This window comes from Schistocerca piceifrons, chromosome 7 (assembly GCF_021461385.2).
Source record: "Schistocerca piceifrons isolate TAMUIC-IGC-003096 chromosome 7, iqSchPice1.1, whole genome shotgun sequence".
NCBI classification, from domain to species: Eukaryota; Metazoa; Arthropoda; class Insecta; order Orthoptera; family Acrididae; genus Schistocerca; species Schistocerca piceifrons.
Genome location: NC_060144.1, coordinates 12,643,325 through 12,665,977, shown reverse-complemented (window position 1 = coordinate 12,665,977; position 22,653 = coordinate 12,643,325). Strand labels below are relative to the sequence as shown.

The following is a 22,653-nucleotide window of genomic DNA, read 5'->3' as shown; positions in this document are numbered from 1 at the left end:
TCTTGATCGTCCACTCTTATTATTCCCTCTTGGTTGTTGTACATATTGTATAGGTTACCCCTACTTTTTTCAGAATCTCGAACAGCTTGCACCATTTTATATTGTCGAACGCTTTTTCCAGGTCGACAAATCCTATGAAAGTGTCTTGATTTTTCTTTAGCCTTGCTTCCATTATTAGCCGTAACGTCAGAATTGCCTCTCTCGTCCCTTTACTTTTCCTAAAGCCAAACTGATCGTCACCTAGCGCATTCTCAATTTTCTTTTCCATTCTTCTGTATATTATTCTTGTAAGCAGCTTCGATGCATGAGCTATTAAACTGATTGTGCGATAATTCTCGCACTTATCAGCTCTTGCCGTCTTCGGAATTGTGTGGATGATGCTTTTCCGAAAGTCAGATGGTATATGGCCAGACTCATATATTCTACACACCAATGTAAATAGTCGTTTTGTTGCCACTTCCCCCAATGATTTCAGAAATTCTGATGGAATGTTATCGATCCCTTCTGCCTTATTTGACCGTAAGTCCTCCAAAGCTCTTTTAAATTCCGATTCTAATACTGGATCCCCTATCTCTTCTAAATCGACTCCTGTTTCTTCTTCTATCACATCAGACAAATCTTCACCCTTATAGAGGCTTTCAATGTATTCTTTCCACCTATCTGCTCTCTCCTCTGCATTTAACAGTGGAATTCCCGTTGCACTCTTAATGTTACCAACGTTGCTTTTAATGTCACCAAAGGTTGTTTTGACTTTCCTGTATGCTGAGTCTGTCCTTCCGACAATCATATCTTTTTCGATGTCTTCACATTTTTCCTGCAGCCATTTCGTCTTAGCTTCCCTGCACTTCCTATTTATTTCATTCCTCAGCGACTTGTATTTCTGTATTCCCGATTTTCCCGGAACATGTTTGTACTTCCTCCTTTCATCAATCAACTGAAGTATTTCTTCTGTTACCCATGGTTTCTTCGCAGCTACCTTCTTTGTACCTATGTTTTCCTTCCCAACTTCTGTGATGGCCCTTTTTAGAGATGTCCATTCCTCTTCAACTGTACTGCCTACTGCGCTATTCCTTATTGCTGTATCTATAGGGTTAGAGAACTTCAAACGTATCTCGTCATTACTTAGTACTTCCGTATCCTACTTCTTTGCGTATTGATTCTTCCTGACTAATGTCTTGAACTTCAGCCTACTCTTCATCACTACTATATTGTGATCTGAGTCTATATCTGCTCCTGGGTACGCCTTACAATCCAGTATCTGATTTCGGAATCTCTGTCTGACCATGATGTAATCTAATTGAAATCTTCCCGTATCTCCCGGCCTTTTCCAAGTATACCTCCTCCTCTTGTGATTCTTGAACAGGGTATTCGCTATTTCTAGCTGAAACTTGTTACAGAACTCAATTAATCTTTCTCCTCTTTCATTCCTTGTCCCAAGCCCATATTGTCCTGTAACCTTTTCTTCTACTCCTTCCCCTACAACTGCATTCCAGTCGCCCATGACTATTAGATTTTCGTCCCCCTTTACATACTGCATTACCCTTTCAATATCCTCATACACTTTCTCTATCTGTTCATCTTCAGCTTGTGACGTCGGCATGTATACCTGAACTATCGTTGTCGGTGTTGGTCTGCTGTCGATTCTGATTAGAACAACCCGGTCACTGAACTGTTCACAGTAACACACCCTCTGCCCTACCTTCCTATTCATAACGAATCCTACACCTGTTATACCATTTTCTGCTGCTGTTGATATTATCCGAGACTCATCTGACCAGAAATCCTTGTCTTCTTTCCACTTCACTTCACTGACCCCTACTATATCTAGATTGAGCCTTTGCATTTCCCTTTTCAGATTTTCTAGTTTCCCTACCACGTTCAAGCTTCTGACATTCCACGCCCCGACTCGTATAATGTTATCCTTTCGTTGATTATTCAGTGTTTTTCTCATGGTAAGCTCCCTCTTGGCAGTCCCCTCCCGGAGATCCGAATGGGGGACTATTCCGGAATCTTTTGCCAATGGAGAGATAATCATGACACTTCTTCAATTACAGGCTACATGTCCTGTGGATACACGTTACGTGTCTTTAATGCAGTGGTTTCCATTGCCTTCTGTATCCTCATGTCGTTGATCATTGCTGATTCTTCCGCCTTTAGGGGCGATTTCCCACCCCTAGGACAAGAGGCTGCCCTGAACCTCTATCCGCTCTTCCGCCCTCTTTGACAAGGCCGTTGGCAGAATGAGGCTGACTTCTTATGCCGGAAGTCTTCGGCCGCCAATGCTGATTATTTATCAAAATTTAGGCAGTGGCGGGGATCGAACCCGGGACCGAAGACGTTTTGATTATGAATCAAAGACGCTACCCCTAGAACTTAGAACTACTTAAACCTAATTAACCTAAGAAGAACGCACACATCCATGCCCGAGGCAGGATTCGAAACTGCGACCGTAGCGCTCACGAGGTTCCAGACTGAAGCGCCTAAAACCGCACGACCTCAGCGGCCGGCTATCTGATTACACATTCGAAACTGGCTTGTCCACAGATTGTAAAATAATTTAATTGTCTAGTTTCTATCCAACATGTACTAATAGATTTTATGTAATATGGAGCTTTTGACGATTTTTTCTTGGCTTAGCCACGAAGGACTATTTATTTTTAATGTGAACAGTCACACGTTGACTTGCTATAACACCTAACCCGGTTTATTATCTCTCACACACTAGGTTTTATGTATAACCTAGATAAGCTACAGCCACGATTCCACATACCGAGTCAATTTGCAAACATGGAGAGGGGCTCCCGTACGCCCTCGGATCGGCGGCATCCACTCCCTAATATCGGAGCCCGAGTGCTGCACCTCACTTGTTTCCTGTTAACAAGGGAACCTCCCCAGCGCACCCCCCTCAGATTTAGTTATAATTTGGCACAGTGGATAGGCCTTGAAAAACTGAACACAGATCAATCGAGAAAACAGGAAGAAGTTGCGTAGAACTATGAAAAAATTAATAAAATATACAAACTGAATAGTCCATGGGCGAGATAGGCAACATCAAGGATATTGTGAGATCTGGAGCGCCGTGGTCCCGTGGTTAGTGTGAGCAGCTGCTGAAGTAGAGGTCGTTGGTTGAAGTCTTCCCTCGACTGAAAATTTTACTTTCTTTATTTTCGCAAAGTTATGATCTGTCCGTTGGTTCATTGACGTCTCTGTTCACTGTAATAAGTTTAGTGTCCGTGTTTTGCGACCGCACCGCAAAACCGTGCGATTAGTAGACGAAAGGACGTGCCTCTCCAATGCGAACCGAAAACATTTGATCGCAAGGTCCAACGATTCCTCTACAGGAAAACACGTCTGATGTATTCTATACGACACTGGTCACGGCATGTGCGTCACATGACAGGAATATGTTGTCGGCCCACCTAAATTGTACACTTAGCGAATGGGTAAAATGATTCTTCTACCTTGCCCGATTTAGGTTTTCTTGTGGATGTGATAATCACTCCCAAAAAAGTGATGAAAACATAAGAGTTTGTCACATAAATTGAAAATAAAAAATTAAAATTTTCACTCGAGGGAAGACTTGAACCTACGACCTCTCGTTCCGTAGCTGCTCTCGCTAACCACGGGACCACGGCGCTCCGTGAGTCCCGTTGTCTTTGATGTTGCTTATCTTGACATGGACTACTCAGTTTGTATATTTTACTAATTTTTTTCATAGTTCCACACAACTTCTTCCTGTTTTCTCGATTGATCTGTGTTCAGTTTATCAAAGCCTATCCACTGTGCCAACTTATAACTAAATCTGAGAGGGGTGCGATGGGGAGGTTCCCTTGTAAGTAACGCGCTTCCGGCGACCACCCTCCCGTCAATATACACGACAGTTCAACGTATCGCCCCTTCTCCACTGGCCCATGGCGCCACCATAAACACAAGCACCAGCCGACCGAACGACAAACTGGACGTGTGTTGGCGTTTGACTGACCGACCGACGAAGTTTCCGTGTGTGGTTGACACGACAACCGGATCGGACCCCGCCCCCTCCCTCCCCCGTCACAATCCATCCCACCCAACAAATTGTGCCGTGTTACCGCTGTTGTGGCAACTGCTCCATAAACGATGTCTTTCGTCACTGCGCGCGGGATTAAATGCTGTTCTAGTGTATTTGATGGGATGTGGGGTAGACGAAACTTTGAGGACAGAATTCATGCTGCAGATATTTGTGGGGACATGATGTGCGAGGAGCATAGTTGTGACTTGTATGAGCATTCTCGTACGCATACCAGAATTTCACAGTTTGTATGAGGCAAAAGCAAACGTCGCGCGGGGTAGCCGAGAGGTCTCGGGCGCGTTGTCACGGTCCGCGCGGCTCCCCCGTCGGAGGTTCGAGTCCTCCCTCGGGCATGGGTGTGTGTGTGTGTGTGTGTGTGTGTGTGTGTGTGTGTGTGTGTGTGTGTGTGTGTGTGTGTTTGTGTGTGTGTTGTGTTTAGCCAAAGTTAGTTTAAGTTAGATTAAGTAGTGTGTAAGCTTAGGGACCGATGACCTCAGCAGTTTGGTCTCATAAGACCTTACCACAAATTTCCAATTTCCAAAAGCAAATATCGTACGCGAAGATATGATAATTTTGCCTAACGTCTAAGTTTTGATCAAATATACATCATACACATTTGATGGGGAAATAATTAATTCACCCGGTATATTTAACAAAATGCGGATAAGCTGTTACGGATTCACGATTAAAGACAAAGCTGTTTCTGTCAGTCATCAAACTCAGCCAGAGAGACTTCGCGCCATGCCGCCGACCTGGCTCAAAACTAATTCGAGAAGAAGGCTTCAAAGCCTGATTCTAGAAAAAAAAAATTCAGAAGCTAACAATAACGGATCACTTTGTTTTGTATAACGTTTCGCACTCAAAAAAATGGTTCAAATGGCTCTGAGCACTATGGGACTTAACTTCTGAGGTCATCAATCCCCTAGAACATAGAACTACTTAAACCCAACTAACCTAAGGACACCACAAATGCCGGCCGAAGTGGCCGCGCGGTTCTGGCGCTGCAGTCTGGAACCGCGAGACCGCTACGGTCGCAGGTTCGAATCCTGCCTCGGGCATGGATGTGTGTGATGTTCTTAGGTTAGTTAGGTTTAACTAGTTCTAAGTTCTAGGGGACTAATGACCTCAGCAGTTGAGTCCCATAGTGCTCAGAGCCATTTTTTTTGACACCACAAACATCCATGCCCAAGCAAGGTTCCAGACTCTAGCGATTAGAACCGCTCGGCCACCCCGTCCGGCCATTTCGCAGTTCAGATGATTAAATTTCAGAAGTTGAGCGGTCACCTGACTCTCAAAGCGCTAAAATATTATTTCAAATGATATTCTCACGTAAGTGGAAAACAGTTAACAGTAATTTACACTACAACACTCTGGAATCCCTAGTGGAATTGTTAACTGTCACAGTAATGCTTAATTTCAGGTAAACCTCATGAAAACCAAAATCAGGAACCGAATGCAAACCAGTACTTTGAATGGAGTACATTTTCCATCAGAGCGTATTCAAGAGGGTCCAAAAAACAAGGGGTACACACGAAACTTCTCAGCTAACGCATGAAATGTACCAGAAGATGACTTCGGCTACTCTGTATAAAACAATAAAGGAAGAAGAAGAAGAAGTGGACTTCGAATTTGAATCATAGGTGCAAAATCTTGTTGATATTTTTATTCTGCTTCTCTTGTAAATTAAGTGTTTTTTAGAGATGTGGAATATAACGTACCACGAATGCAATATTTTTCAAAGCGTACGGGAATTTTTTGTAAAATACGAGAATTTTATGAGCTTGGTAGGAGTATCGCGGGCTCTGGATATCACAAACCTGGTGAGATGCAAGAAATCCATAACGGTTTCGTGTGGCACACGAGTGGATAAAAGTCTGTCGATCTACCGTATTTCCGTTTTTAGGTTTTATTTGCGATATTTACTGGAAATGAAATCTAAAAATTGAAATCTCGACATTCAATGGACGTTAATTCATAAAAAGTATACTTGCCTATTGTTGTAAGTGTTATAAGAATCCAGCCTGTATCAAAGTCTTCTCCTACGGAAAATAAAGTGTTGGATGCTTTTTTACATTTGAAACAGGTGCTAAATCCTTGACTTCTTCTGTGTCTGTTGTTGTACTTATAAGATGATGTGCGCCCCCACCATGTGTATTCTTTCTTTTTCGAATCTGAAATGAGTGTCTTAAAGTTACTGCTCCTCAAATATTCAAATGTGTGTGAATTCCTAAGGGACCAAACTGCCGAGGGTCATGGACTGTGCAGCTGGTCCCGGCGGAGGTTCGAGTCCTCCCTCGGGCATGGGTGTGTGTGTTTGTCCTTAGGATAATTTAGGTTAAGTAGTGTGTAAGTTTAGGGACTGATGACCTTAGCAGTTAAGTCCCACAAGATTTCACACACATTTGAACATTTGAACTGCTGAGGTCATCAGTCCCTAGACTTACACACTACTTAAACTAACTTTTGCTAAAAACAATACACACACACACACACACACACACACACACACACACAGACCCATGCCCGAGGGTGGAATGGAAACTCCGGCGGGACGGGCCGCCCAATCCGTGGCGCCGCAAACCGCGCGGTCACTCCGCGCGGCTTCCTGGTCCTGTTGTACGTTGTTGTTTTCACTCCAGAGATTGGTTTGATACAGTTCTTCAAGCCACTCTATCCTGTGCCAGCCTCTTCATCTTCGAATAACTACTGCAACCTACATCCTTCTGAATCTGCTTAGTGCATTCATCTCTTGGTCTCCCTCTACGATTTTTACCCTCCACTCTTCCCTCCAGTACTAAACTGGTGATCCCTTGATCCCAACCGATTCCTTCTTCTAGTCGAGTAGTGCCACAGATTCCTCTTCTCCCAAATTCTATTCATTACCTCCTCATTAGCTATGTGATCTGCCCATCTAATCTTCAGCATTCTTCTGTAACACCACAGTTCGAAAGCTTCTATTCTCTTCTTGTCCAGAGTATTTATCGTCCATGTTTCACGTCCATACATGGCTACACTCCACACAAATACTTTCGGAAAAGACTTCTTGACACTCAAATCTGTACTCGATGTTAACAAATTTCTCTTCGTCAGATACGCTTTTCTTGCCATAGGCAGTCTACATTTTATATCCTCTCCGACCATCATCAGTTATTTTGCTCTCCAAACAGCAAAACTCATTTACTACTTTCAGTGTCTCATTTCCTAACTTAACCCCCTCAGCATCACCCGACTTAATTCGACTACATTCCATTATTCTTGTTTTGCTTTTGTTGATGTTCATCTTATATCCTCCTTTCAAGACACTGTCCATTCCGTTCAGCTGCTTTTCCAGGTCCTTTGCTGTCTCTGACAGAATTACAATGTCATCGGCAAACCTCAAAGTTTTTATTTCTTCTCCATGGATTTTAATTCCTACTCCAAATTTCTCTTTTGTTTCCTTTACTGCTTGCTCAATATACTGATTGAATAACATCGGGGAGAGGCTACAACCCTGTCTCACTCCCTTCGCAATCACTGCGCCCCTCGACTCTTATAACTGCCATCTGGTTTCTGTACAAATTGTAAATAGCCATTCGCTCCCTGTATTTTACCCCTGCCACCTTCAGAATCTGAAAGAGGGGGTGTTCCAGTATTTATGCTATGTGCATAAATAAAGTAATAACGTTTACATGAACATCGTTTGTTTTATTTATTTTGCTTTGCTGTGATGCATTTCCTCAGTCAACTTTTAAATCGCCTTGAGGTTCCCGGAATCATTTGAATTAACAATTGTGGGGATACAACAGCACTGGAGTCCTCTTAATTTCTGCATTCGTAATGCAGCTAACAGACTCTCCTCGTAGCTGACAGCCTCTCATGTATCATGACTGTAGTCTGTTCAGTTAAGAGTGTTTTGATGACGTTCTGCAGCACCGAAGTGCATTATGCATCAATTCTCAGATAATAACGAAGATCATCGGTACCAAGCTGCTTAAGTAAGAGAAAGAGGGTGGATGCATTTCCTTGCATTACCCATTTCTTTGCCCATAGTTCTCTCTCGGCGTTTTTTGGCTTTGTTACCTCTAAAACAAAAAAAAATGGTACAAATGGCTCTGAGAACTAGGGGACTTAACTTCTGTGGTCATCAGTCCCCTAGAACGTAGAACTACTTAAACCTAACTAACCTAAGGACATCACACACATCCATGCCCCTGGCAAGATTCGAACCTACGACCGTAGCGGTCACGTGGTTCCAGACTACAGCGCCTAGGACCGCTCGGCCAACCTGGCCGGCCCTCTAAAACAACCAAAGCAGAACATCCTTTTTCTTTCCGTATGAAACCAAACCGGATCTCACAGAACGGAAACTCAATGAATTTAAGTGAACAAATCATAACAATAGGGCAGCTCTATAATCGTTGAGTGTAGTCGCTCGGGACTTGTGTAGATTGCACGAAATTGGTCGGTTGCTCGGTCGGTCGGTTGTCCTATAAATCGGTGCGTTTGAAGGGGTCTTAATGAAATTTCAGCAGTTCTCCTTCCGCTTTCACTACGTAGTATACTAGTTGGTTAACATTTGACGCATCGTTTGTCACGTGCTTAAAGGCATTTGTTAATAATTTTATTTGGTTATATAACGTTTAATGCATCCTTGCGCTTCAATTGTTGCAGACTCCATTACAGTATATAACACGCTAGCGCTCCCACTGTACACAGAGGCGTGTTCAGTGTCTTTCATGTCATCGATATGTTGGTTGACTTTGCGTTTGACAGTTCATTGTTTGCTGCTCATCACACTCATACTCATTTTTAGCGATGTCACTCTATTTGATTGATTCTGTAACGAAGCTGTGTTGCGGCTCTCAGGCTTGGCTATTTTACATTTGTACTAACAAATCTGTTTCACTTCTGCTATTTATTCTTTGTACTTTTGTTCTTAACGTACTTGTTGTACGTACTTATATTTTTTGCCAATCCTCTGTAGGACACTACCGTCCAATTCTTGTTTTGACGTTGGCTCACCAACGATCAGCGCCTATTTCACTTCTGAAGCTGTTTAAACTGTTGAAACTGCTAAAGTGAAACAAATGAAGGATATGGATAACTTTTTCTTTATTTTATGGACTTTTTTTTGTTCGAGTGAGAAACAAGTGCAATACGAAGTTCTTATCATTAAAAAGGAATTAAAAAAAGAATAATTAAATTACACTCCTGTTAACCAAAATCCAGTGACTTCAACTGCACTCGGAGTCGCATCCACATCTTCTTTTCTGCAAGATGGGAAGGCATAGTTGACAGTCTGTCACAGTTGATGGTTGTTGCTGTTGTGGTCTTCAGTCCAGAGACTGGTTTGATGCAGCTCTCAATGTTACACTGTCCTATGCAAGCTACATCATCTCCAAGTAACTGCTGCAACCGACATCCTTCCGAAACTGTTTACTGTACTTATCTCTTGGTCTGCCTCTATGATTTTCATCCCCCATGCTTCCCTCCAGTACTAAACTGGTGACCTCTTGATGCCTTAGAATGTGTCCTACCAACCAGTCCCATCTTCTAATCAGGCTGTACCACACATTTCTCTTCTCCCCAATTCTATTCAGTATCTCCTCATTAGTTACTTGATGTACCCACCTAATCTTCAGCATTCTTCACATTTCGAAAGCTTATATTCTCTTCTTGTCTAAGCTATTTATCGTTTACGTTTCACTTTCATAGATGGCTACGGTCCATGCAAATACTTTGAGAAAAGACTTTCTGACACTTAAATCTGTACTCGATGTTAACAAATTTTACAGTTGATGGTATACACAAGGAAATGCCATTTCTGAAGTTTACTCCCGTGTCTTCCAACTCCAGAAAGAAGAAAATTGTGTGATTTCTACAGGAACTAAATGAGTTGATGCTCAGGTGTGAGGGTTTCCTAATGGAGAGGCCAGCTGAAGTTATTCTCAAGTCAAGAGACCCACGACTGTTTCCTTGCTGTAAATGCTGTTGTTTGCAAGACCGATGTGATCTCGAGGGAACTTCTTCTAGATATCAGTCTTAAGGCTGCTGTAATGCCCCCAAGTAATTAATGCGTTTGCTGATGAGCCTTAGTTGTTCTCTCTGCGTCGACAGCTACTTCACGACGAATATCTGGTGGCGATATGCCTGCGAGCTGGTAGAGTAGAGTTTTACAAGCGGCGTGGGTTTAATATCATTTGTAACAGGACCACCCTACACGTTTCGCTTGATGCCTTGTCAACTATGTTTGCACGGGTGCATATGTACCAGACTGAGCACAGCGACTGTGATCGGGAGCCCAGCGTGGTACTGGTGACGCTACGAAGGATATTGTCTCTGCTTTCCACCTTCACTCATTCTTGCAGTGCTGCTTGTACGTCAGAGTACTAGTTAGAGTAAGACCTGTTCTTCACTTGTTCTTAATTTGTGATTCACTTTTGTAAAGTTATTTTTCTTTTGTTCGTATCTAATTCTACAGGTTAAAACAGCACGTAGTTGGTCTTTGTCCTGCTGCTGTTTTCCTCAGTATATGATTCGTACGGAGGTATCCGTTTCAAGTCCGCGCTGCATACAATCTTCGTGACCTTTGTTGTACCCACGTCGACGACACGTTTCAGCTACTTAACATTCTTCACATAGTTCCGATTACTCGCTGTTCACGTATTGATATCCTCATCTAATGTCCAAGTCAGTGTGTGTGAATTCCTAAGGGACCAAACTGCTGAGGTCATCGGTCCCTAGACTTACACACTACTTAAACTAACGTATGGTAAAAACAACTCACACATCCATGCCCCAGGGAGGACTCGAACCTCCGGCGGGAGAGGCCGCGCAATCCGTGACATGGCGTCCTAAACCACGCGGCCACTGCGCGCTGCTTCAGATCCGTCCACTTGGGTTAAGTCTAGAATAATACCGGTGACTACAGAGAACTAAATTCCATGATCCAAAAATAACACTACATGAAATTTAAAGAACGGCACGATTATTATCATTTGTGACAGCTGCCACTTAATACGTGCATCTATGCGTCAATGTCTAGCTGACAAAAACTGCAACTGATTATAGATATGTACTCGAGGCCAGGGAATATTCCTTTAACTTGATGTACTGGTATTCGTAACCTGTAGATGAGCGCTTCGCCGAAACTCTTTGTCTGTAAATAAACACGCACCTCAGTAGCTTGTGCTGGTTTCAAGACGCCATTTATGAGCGCACTGGTCACGTTGGTCAGGGTGGTATACCCTGTTTTCGACGACGGTTCTCTTTAACTTGCAGCAAGGCAAGCGGGGGCGATAAACACGGTTTGGAGACCGCAGCATGGACGTGAGGCGCATGGTCGTGTTAAAGATATTCAGCTGGACGTAATGCAGTTAGTTAACGGGGCAGAGACGAAACAGTATCGCTATACATTTAACCAGAACGTCTTACGTCGATACGGTTTTAACAAATAGGTACACTGATTCACGAGGAAGGTTTTTGTATGTAATTTATAAACATTTCGAATAAATTGTCTAAATCACGACGAATTAAAGCTATGATGTGCGAACGATGCAACTGCCACCTAGCGAAAAGCTATTGTAACTCTAGAGTGTAGCCTGTGCCTTGAGGCAGTAGAAAGCTTAGGCAAACTCGAATCTGGTGGTGGCAGAGCGTTTGGTTAAAAGTCAAAATGCTGTAGGATCGAATACCTACTGGGTCACGTTCTTTCAATTCTGCCTTTTAGCCTACCATTCACGTCTCGGTAATGTGGAGATTCTCTAGGAACGAAATGTGGCTGGGATTCCACGTCCCCTGTTGCATAACTGGTTACAAACATGCAGGTCGCCTAAGTGACATCAAATTGATTATACAGTCGCTTCAGAACAACTGCACAGCCAAAAAATATGCTAGTCCTAATAATATGATTTACAGAATTATACACACATCAAAAAATGTTTTGCATCACCCCTGTTCCCAGAACTCCTGAAGATATACGTTGACTGTGAATATTGTATGACAGACACAGTGACTGTCTAGAGATGCCACTAAATCCGCCCAAACATGTAAACAATCATGCATGAGCAGCGCCTATTAGACGGAAGGGGTCCGACAGCCGATCAGTTCCAGTCGTTCCACCAAGGAGGTACACGGCTCGTGTTGTCTGTAGTTCAACCATGCCTAGACGGTCAAGACCGCGGTTCGATGGCGTCCGCATTGTTATTTTGTGCCAGGAAGGGCTCTCAACAAGGGAAGTATCAAGGCGTCTCGGAGTGAACCAAAGCGATGTTGTTCGGACATGGAGGAGATACAGAGAGACAGGAGCTGTTGATGACATGCCTCTCTCAAGCCGCCCAAGGGCTACTACTGCAGTGGATGACCGCTACCTACGGATTATGGCTCGGAGGAACACTGAAAGCAACGCCACTATGTTGAGTAATGCTTTTCGTGCAGCCACAGGACGTCGTGTTACGACTCAAACTGTGCGCAACAGGCTGCATGATGCGCAACTTCACTCCCGACGTCCATGGCGAGGTCCATCTTTGCAACCACGACACCATGCAACGCGGTACAGATGGGCCAAACAACATGCCGAATGGACCGCTCGGGACTGGCATCACTTCTCTTCACCGATGTGCCTTCAACAAGACAATCGTCGGATACGTGTTTGGAGGCAACTCGGTCAGGCAAAATGCCTTAGACACACTGTTCAGCGAGTGCAGCAAGGCTGAAGGTCTCGCTATATGGTGGTACAACATGCAATGTGTGGTTTTCAAGAGCAATAAAAAGGGCGGAAATGATGTTTATGTTGATCTCTATTCCAATTTTCTGTACAGATTTCGGAACTCTCGGAACCGACGTGATGCAAAACTTTGTTTGATGTGTGTATGAACAAAGTTTTGCAGCGGTGCAGCAGATGATTCAATTTTCAGCTGTCTACCTGTCTACTTTCCTTGAGTGAAAAACAGATGCGATCACGATTTTCTGCTTGGTGTAGTGGAAGATATTATTTGTTTGAAGACATTCAAATTAGAAAGAAGGCTGATAAATGAATCACTACCATAAAGACAAGGTCACGACCTGCTTGAATGGGATTCAGAAATTTCTTGTGAACGAATACACGTGATTTAGAAATACTTCTATAAGTTTTTCAGGGACATATTTCGCAATATGACGACACTTTCAGACTGCTAATTTCTGTTTCCCTTGGATTACCAAGTCACGATTCTCACTCTTAATTTACTGAAAATTTTTCGAACAAGTAGCAATGAGTTACTCAAATTTGAAGTGTAGTAATAAATTCAGTATGGGCAATAACGAAAAAATAACCACCTCATTAGGCTGTGGTTTGAGAAAATTTGAAATTATCAAATGTTTTTAACAAATAGTTTACATGCAATCATTTGAGATCGATTTTTTATGATGTAAGTAAAATGTTTTCCGAAAAATCTCTTCAGTAACTTTGCTTCTTTTACACACAGGAGACCTACGTTCATTCCGCAGTGCAGCGGATGATTCAGCTTCCTGCTTTCGATGACAAAATGCGGTACGCCAGACAAGTCGTATGGCCATTAATACTTAATGCTACCCGTGCGAAGCCGGGTTGGGTCGCTACTTTAATATACTGCCAAGAATTATCCCTGGTGATGCACTTACTTGCACGAAACAGACTTATAATTTCAACAGTGTGTGTATAAGAGCTCGTAGCGACTGACATTTGATAACTAACTCCAAAAGGCCCTGAAGAGCTTGAGCTGTTTTTATTTTGTATTTTTCTAGTCAGTATTGGTACATTCTAGTAATAATGACTTAAACCGTAGTGATATTTATCAGGACACACGATTAATAATAATAATAATAATAATAATAATAATGAGGGCGTGATGAAAAGTAGTGCCTCCGAATTTTTTATGTGAAAACTCTTAAGGTTTTTTAAATAAAACAAACTTTACTAACATCCTAAATCTTTATTCTTCATTGCTCCATATTCATTTTTCAACATAGCATCCCTGATGACGAACGCATTTCTCCCAACGAGAGACCAGTTTGTCCAAACCGTCACGGTGGAGTGTCTGACTTTGTTCGCACAGCCTCGCCTCCGCTTTATCACTATCAGACTGAAGTCCTCGAAGGTGTTCTTTAACTTTTGTAAAAAGATGAAAACTAGATGGAGCCAAGCCGGGACTGCATGGAGGACGATCGATGACGGTGAAGGCGTCGGACGGTTGCCAATCTCGCAGCCGTTTTGTGTGGCCTGGCATTATCGTGCTCCACGTGTGGACGAACTCTTAGTATTCGAAACTCGATTACAGCACGCTTCCTCACGCACCGAACACTTACGTTACACACCGCAATGGTGCACGCTACATTTCGGAGCCCTCTAGCGGCAGAGGGATTTACCAGTTTCTTGTCAGTATACAGGGTGGGAAAGTGGGTATTTTCATTTTCATCGCCGGACCGGGTGGCGAATAAGTATTTTGCTCAGTGATCTCTCAGGGATCACTGATTTCGCTGGTAACATTTTTATTTGCTGAGATAGTATAGAAACTGTACAATCTCACCAGTGATCGAGAATCCTTTGAAAGAAATGATATGTCATTTTCTGGTCTCCAGTGAAGTTTTGAGAAAACATTCGTGGATTTGTACGAAGTACGAAAGCGAGACTGCGGAGACTAAAATTAATCTAGTTTGTCACGAATGCATAAATAAATATAGACTTTGATGCAGCTACTCGCGGAATGGTGTCCCGTTTGGCATTCGTATTTTTATTTCTCACCCCTTTTAGCGAGAAGTTTAACTACAAATTATACCATGCGTAATATCATACCACACTGCTTTTTTTCAAGGGTTAGCGAGTGACAAGGAGTTAGTTCTAGTTTTATGGAAATAATTCCACACTAGGCTCACAATTTCGTGTGATTCCATTCCGCGAGTAGCCGTATCACACCCTATATTTATTTATGCATACGTGACAATAATCAGCTGAGATCATATAACAAAATATCGATGATAATAATACCTATCCCTGTTGTGGTTTGATTAAAATCTTATGTCGACATTTGCAGCAGTTTCGAAAATACATGAGTTTTCCCGTACACGCTTTTCTTCCACATAGTATTTATGGCTAAGTTGATTTAAATAATATTCATGTTTGAATCCTAGAAAGCTAACGGCATAGTTAAGTGTTCCAATAGGCGACAATATATATAGAAATATCTCATTTCGCAAAATTTATCATATTGCAGGCGAGATCTTTGTCACGTAACTTATTCCCTGTCTTATTTAGCCGATCATATTTTCTGCTACAACGAAGTGATTGTCTCCTAGCCTCTGCTTGAGTCTGTAATTCTTCGCAAGATTGTCCTTGCGTCTCTTTTATTCCTGAGAGTTTTTAGGACTTATGCCAGACAGCCGATCAACCCCAGACATTTGTTCCCACCCAGTAATGCTGTACTATCATATATATATATATATATATATATATATATATATATATATATATATATATATATATATAATTTTTTTTTGCCTCTGAAACCCTATAACGAATAATCACGTCTACTTTCGAAAGCTTCGAACTTGCTGTAAGTATTATAACACTATGCAGTATTCTCGTGGCTTGTACGACCTTTGTTCTTGTGTTTATCTGGCGTTTGATGAAGGTGACTAGTAAATGGATTGAAATTTGTGTGAAGCAGACACTAGAACTGCTATACATGCACTATGTGGTCAAAAGTATCCAGCTGAAAATGGCTTACAAGTTCGTGGTGCCCTCCATCGGTAATGCTGGAATTCAATATGGTGCTGGCCTACCCTTAGCGTTGATGACAGCTTCCACCCTTTCAGGTATACGTTGAATCATGTGCTGCAAGGTTTCTTGGGGAATGACAGCCCATTCTTCATGGAGTGCTGCACTGAGGAGAGGTATCGATGTTGGTCAGTGAGGCCTGGCACGAAGTCGGCGATCCAAAACATCCCAAAGGTGATCTGTAGGATGCAGGTCAGGACTCTGTGCAGGCCAGTCCATTACAGAGATGTTATTGCCGTGTAACCACTCTTCCACAGGCCGTGCACTATGAACACGTACTCGATGGTATTGAAAGATGCAGTCGCCATCCCCGAATTTCTCTTCAACAGTGGGAAGCCAGAAGGTGCTTAAAACATCAATGTAGGCCTGTGCTGTGATAGTGCCACGCAAAACAACAAGGGGTGCAAGCCCCTCCATGAAAAACATGACAACACCATAACACCACCGCCTCCGAATTTTACTGTTGGCACTACACACGCTGGCAGATTACGTTCACCGGGTATTCGCAATGCTCACACCCTGCCATCGGATCGCCACATTGTGTATCGTGATTCGTCACTTCACACATAGTTTCTCCATTGTTGAACAGTCCAATGTTTACGCTCCATACACCAAGCGAGGCGTCGCTTGGCATTTGCCGGCGTGATGTGTGGTTTATGAGCAGCCGCTCGACCATGAGATCCAAGTTTTCTCACCCCCGCCTAACTGTCATAGAATTTGAAATGGATCCTGATACAGTTTGGAATTCCTGTGTGATGTCTGCCTGTTACACATTACGACACTCTTCAGCTGTCGGCGGTCTCTGTCTGACAACAGACGAGGTCGGCCTGTACGCTTTGTGCTGTATGTCTCTCTTCCTGTTTCCACTTTACTATCACATCAGAAACAATGGACCTGGGGATGTTTAGGAGTGTGGCAATCTCGCGTACAGACGTATGACACAAGTGACACCCAATCACCTGACCGCGTTCGAAGTCCGTGAGTTCTGCGGAAGGCCCCATTCTGCTCTCTCACGATGTCTAATGACTACTGAGATCTGAATGGTGGGCTCCATATGGTTCCCAAGTTGTGCAGCGGCCGTAAACCATAAGTTGATCACTTTATGTTTGACTTGTGCTTAAGACAGTGTCACTAGTCAGGGAACATAGAATTGAAAACACCGATGATGGCTGTTAATCAGTTGAAATCGATTTGCAAGAGTAAATAAAGAAAACATGATTTTGCGGGACTGGTTGCGGTTTATTTGGTAATTTTAACTACTGAGATCGTTGATATGAACTACCTGGCAGTAGCGCACATAACATGAAAAACGTGTGTTTTTGGGGGTGTCCGGATACTTTTGATCACGTAGTGTAAGTGAGAACACAATGTCGTTGTTATCTACGTCGACCAATTTTATACTAGCATTGCACGCGACCTTTCTGAAATCTACAGTTAGAACTAGCAATCAAATGAAAACGAGACAGATGGAAAATCAATAAGTAAACTATTTATTTTTTTTCAAAAGTAATCGCCATAATTGTTTACATATTTATCCCAATGTGAGACAATATGACGGTGAGAAATATGGACTGCATAGAGGATGTGTGACGGCTTGTCAACGAAGCTTCTGCAGTGCAGCTGAAACAATCTTTGTAGCAAATAGGCAGGCATTGTCCTGGAACAGAGCGAAGGCGCCCGTCGACGTTCGTGGGCGTTTGGACTTGATGGACCACTTCAGTTTTTGCAGGATGTCGACGTACCGCCGTGCGTTAATTGTGGGGCCGTGTTCCAGAGGATGACTGAGCAGCAGGTCCTTGCAGTCAAAGAAAATGTCGTCACCACTTTCCTGCAGCTGGCGTGCCTGTTCTTTAGACTATTCTGTGGACGACTCGCTGGGAAACCCTCACACACCTTTCGTAGAGTTCCAATCTCTCATCACGCGATTTCCATATTTTGGAGCCACAAGGAAAGACATTCGTGGCCGACGATTTGTTTTGGATGAAGAGGTGCACGTCTGGGCACAATGAAGGTTCCATAGGCACCTGCAAACATTTTTCCTTAAAGGCATAGACAGTGTTCTCTCACAGTGGGTTCTGTCGATTAGTTTTCAAATACTTTGTTCCTTTCCTTCTGATTCGTTTTCAGTTGACAGCCACCTACAGTACTTAGCATGGTATACGACCTTGCCGCCATCTACAACTACCAGCAAGTGCACTGCATACTTTCGAGTAGTGCCTAAATCGGCAGGCAGCTTACAGATTGTTTGAACATCTCGAATCTTTGTGGAACTGTTTACTAAACGACCCGCTTTAGGTATGTAAGATGGCAAGAACTACGCCCCTTACATTAAGTCATGAAAGATCACCTAACTCATGCTGAGCGAACAGTAGGGCTGAACAAAAATAACTGACAAGGCACAATGCATCTTGTAGAGGGTATAGTATGGACGTATTGGAATAATTAATGTCGGGTGATGGTTTTAAAGTAATTCACATGACATGAAAACTTTGTGGAAACGTGTCGATTTACTGGAGGCTAGTTTATCCCAGGGAAGTATTCGAGTGACCGTGGCCAGCTGGGGAGTGGCGAAGGGAAGCGACAATTGGCAGCTTAGGGCGGCTAAAGCTCTGAGAAAGCGGTAACAGGGCACGGCCTCCAGCTGCCTTAATGATGAGTGACAGTGTGTGGGTGGTTGACCCCATGCTGGTGTACTGGGAAGCAGATGGAGAACTTGTACGCCTGTTGATAAATGTCCGTCGTCCCGTTTTCAGTGAAACATGCGAGAAAGCCGTGCAAAGCTACAGTGGAGCGGTCAACACAGGTCAAAATATGCGTGTTTGTGACTATAGCAACTTCACGCTGAATTCACGATCCACAGAGTCTGAAGTAAATCAGGTGAAGAGCGACAGAATGAAATATACCGGCCTCCGATGGGAACGTAGGACCAAGGAATCTTAAGTACTCTCCTGGGAGTCAGAATTCCGGAAAAATTGGTGTTTTGTGCAGACGATAACCTTGATGGATGGCCTGGGAGGAGCTAAATAGCAGAAGTTGAGAGGAAGGGAAATTTTGTGGGAATTTGTTCACTTCCCAGAGCAGGCATTGGTCGGCGCTGGGAAGTGACGCATAATTAACGCCACTTGCGCTGCTATTAGCGTAAGTGTTTTTGCTGGAGGGAAAACCGAGGCGAAGAGTGGACTGGGAGTAGTCTCCGTAGTGGACTCCCGTTCCGAGCTTGCCTAGAGTGCGGACGTGGCGTTCTATACTCAGCTTGCCTGAGGAAGAGTGAGCATCTCTGCAGTTTAGGACTTAGCAAATGGAACGATTGAGCTTGGAGATAGGAAGTTTTGGTTCAGCTATGTACTGAGCAAGATAGCTAGGAGTGAATAGACGAGCGCAGCGTTGCAGCACCACGAGGTCGGCCGACGTCCGCACAACTGCCACTCCGCCATGCTGTATTCGGTGATATTGCGCCCACTCTGGCCACTGATTAATTTGTCGGATCACGTCGGCAAAGTTTCCACGAGGGTTTCATGGGCCGTGGATTGTAGAATTCTTCTCGCACTTCGCATTACGCCCGGGTCAGTCGATAGGAATTACTTTTGAGTTATTGTGCTTTACTCCACACAAACGCAATTTGTTACCACTGCCTGGTAGGAGAGTCATGTAATGTGATGATTGAAGGTCGTGAGTTAAAATAAATTTGTGATAATCGACTGCATCTGTTTTCAATTAAGTAGTTGAAATCCCAAGTCACTTTGTTAATTAATTTTATGTTCAACATTTGCATCTGGTATTAGCTTTAGTTAAAAGTTTAGTTTCAGTTAAAAGTGATCAATTCTGAATCAATTAAATTCAACACTGCCACTGCAGTTCAATCAGGAGCCACAGGGCCTTATTACTTTCTTTGCGTTATCCGATATTGCGGCAGTTTTGCACTCTCTGTTGATATGTTAGTCAATTACCTGGGGTGGACACACGCCAAAACCAGATAAGTGATGGGTGGGGCGTTACAAGTAACTGCAAGTATAGTGAATGTGCTAGTTTCAAGCTGAGTCGGGTAAAGCCGCAACTCACCTCTGCTACCGCTCGCATCGGAGTAGGACCTGCCGGTGGTGCCGCGCCGCCTCCAGGTGGCGCCGCCGTCGGAGCTGCTGGAGGGGGCGGCTGGGGCGCTACTGCTGGTGACGCTAGCGCTGGAGCTGGAGGTGCTGGAGTCGCTGCTGGAGGCGAGGCGCCGCCGGCGACGACGCATGGCGGCCGTGAGCTGGGCGGCCGCGGCCACCTGCGCGGGCACCGGCCGCGCGCTGGAGGAGCGCCGCGGAGCGCGGGGAGCCGCCGCGACGCTGGGGGCGTCGCACGTGGACCTGCTCCTGCGCGGCGGCGGAGGCGGAGGCGGCGGCGCCGGCCCGCGGGGGCTGTCGCGGCCCGCGCCGCCCCCCAGGATGGCCAGGAAGGGCGAGCGCGACCGCCGCCGCGCCTCCGCGCCGCCGCCTGCCGAGTCCAGGAGGGCGGGGGCGGGCGGCGGCGTCCTGCTCTTGGCGATGTGGCGCACGACGTCCAGCAGCGACCTGGAGTCCCTGTGCTGGCGGGCCTGCTCGCCCGCGCCCCTCGCGTCGCCCGAGGCGGAGCGGCCGCGGCGGTGCAGCACCCTGCCCGCGATCGCCTCCAGCGGGCTGGCCTCCCTCGACAGGCTGCGCCGGTACGCCCTCAGCACCGACAGGAACCCGGAGCCGTTCTTCTCGGAACTGTCGTCGCCGCGCGGGCTCAGTCCCGGGCGCGCTTCCTCGGCGGCGTCCGGAGGCGTCTCCGGTGCGTACATCTCTGCCCTCGACCGCTCTTCCACCTCTGAGGCACTCCAGACGTCTCCGGGAAAGAAGAACGCGTGCTCGTACGTAGAATCCTCCGCTTCGACCCTCTCCCGAGGCGAGGGAGGAGTCACCGTGAGTGCTTCGGGTGCGTCGCCGGCATTCTCCTCGGCTTCGGACTCCTTGCCGACGCCGCGCAGGTCCCAGGCGTTGCCGTAGTTGGAGCTGAGCTGACTCTCCCGTCTGTCACGCTCCGCCACTTCGGGACTGATGCCGGCTGCCGACTGGCGCCTGCTCTCCCGGAAGTTTCGGAGGAACTCGTCGCCAACGGCGGCCGCCGGCTCGGCGCTGGGGCTGCGCTCTGCACTCGCTTCGGCACACCTCGGCGAATCCAACGTCGTCAGCGACGAAGCTCTCCTCAGCCCCAACTCGGAAGGTCGCACTGCGGCCCGACTTGGCGCGGCCGTGCGCAGCTGTCCGGTGTGCTCTTGACTTTCCTGCAGGTCGACCGCTTCTCCCGGCGGACTCTCGGAGCTGTCGCCGCGCCCCCTGCCGTCCGAGGTGCCCGCGTCGCCGCCACTGTCCGAAGGGCTCCCACTGTCGCTCTCCCGGCGCCCGACACGCCGCCTCTTGCGCCGCGCTTTTCCGGTGAGGTGCGGGGAGTCGTGCCTCTTGATGGCCCCCTGGCGGCGCAGAGGGCTGCCCTCGCGGGAGCCGGCCTCCTCCCTCACGGCGCTGACCGCCCTTATCGGACTCGTCCCGTCTCGAGAGCCTTCCATCTCACAACAGCGCTTTTTCCCGAGCGACAGAGATGCACACTCCTAGCAGTTCCTCAGTACCAAATTTCGCACGACAGATACTCTCGAAGGTGGAATGCCACCGTTTACACGTACACGAGCGCACAGGCACTTTAGAACGTCGGCAGATGACAACCTGGTCGGTTACAAACTTCAGACGTGTGCAACAGGCCGCCCAGTAGCGTGCTCCAGAGTAACTGAGGGGCCGGTCAGAACGTTACCGGCAACCGTCCGGCGGCGGGATCCGCGTCGACGCGAGCTTCTGACTGTACTGGAGGTGTTCGAGACAGCTTCGCAATCGACAGCCGCCTTCGCGCACAGGTGCTAACTGGACACCCAGCTGCGCTCGGCTTGTGTTGCCACAGCGCCGGCTGGCGCTCTCACGCCGAAGCTGGCCAACAGCTGTCCCACTGCGCAGCGGGCGCGACAGGAACTGTCCCGCGCGACGTCTGTACCCTCGTCGCTACTATCCCTCAACCAGTACTTCGATTGCGGAACAATTAGCTGTAACAAAAACGCCCGGTAAGATAGTTCGCGGCGATGAGAAACTCGCAGCTGTCGCACAAGAGAAGGCGCAGGTCGCCACGTGCTCCTGCAGTCCACGCTGTCGGCGAGGAAGTAACGGGAGGTCTTCCGCGGCCACAAGGCCTGCGCGTCGGCCGGCGTCGCGCGCCCGTTGTCTGCCTGGCTTCGCCCGCCGCGCCGCGCCGCGATGTTCTAAGAATAGTGGCGGCACCTGCTGTGCTGCCCCCTCCCCCTCCCCGCCCTTCCCCCCACCACGGACACACTCGCCCCACCTGTACGGCCGCCCGTCTGATCAGAGTCTAGTGCCACACACACACACACACACACACACACATGTCCGCGCCAGAACTAGACTGCGCTTACGGCGACGCTGCACACATGTTGCACAGCCCCGCCGCTGCCATCAAGCAAGCTATTAACAGAGAAAACGTATACGCAGGCTCTGACTAATACTACCCCACCACGTAGCTCGTCTCCATTCATTCCCTCACCCATTCATTCAATCTTTTTTCCGTAAATTTTTTCACGAACTAGGGCTGCAAGGATAAGGGCCGTATCTATAACATTTCTCCACACAAGCGACTTATCTTTTACGACTTCGTAATACCCCTTTATAAAAAATATTTTCTACATAACATTTTGTGTAAACGATCAGTAAAAGAAGGTGCGCCCTTCAATTTTTTTACAGAGCAGCTAGGAGAAGCCTATCTTTCTGCTCCCGGC

The 22,653-nt window shown here is 46.1% G+C and overlaps 1 protein-coding gene across 1 annotated transcript in view; it reads right to left on the bottom strand.

The window, feature by feature from the left end:
* The window catches only part of LOC124805022 (splicing factor, arginine/serine-rich 19-like), a 189,173-nt gene extending 167,786 nt beyond the window's left edge, over nt 1-21,387 (bottom strand). The window contains exon 1 of the mRNA XM_047265433.1: nt 19,878-21,387. Within this exon, the coding sequence (XP_047121389.1) occupies nt 19,878-21,387 (1,510 nt within the window). The remainder of the gene's footprint in view (nt 1-19,877) is intronic.
* Between the last annotated feature and the right edge of the window lie 1,266 nt (nt 21,388-22,653).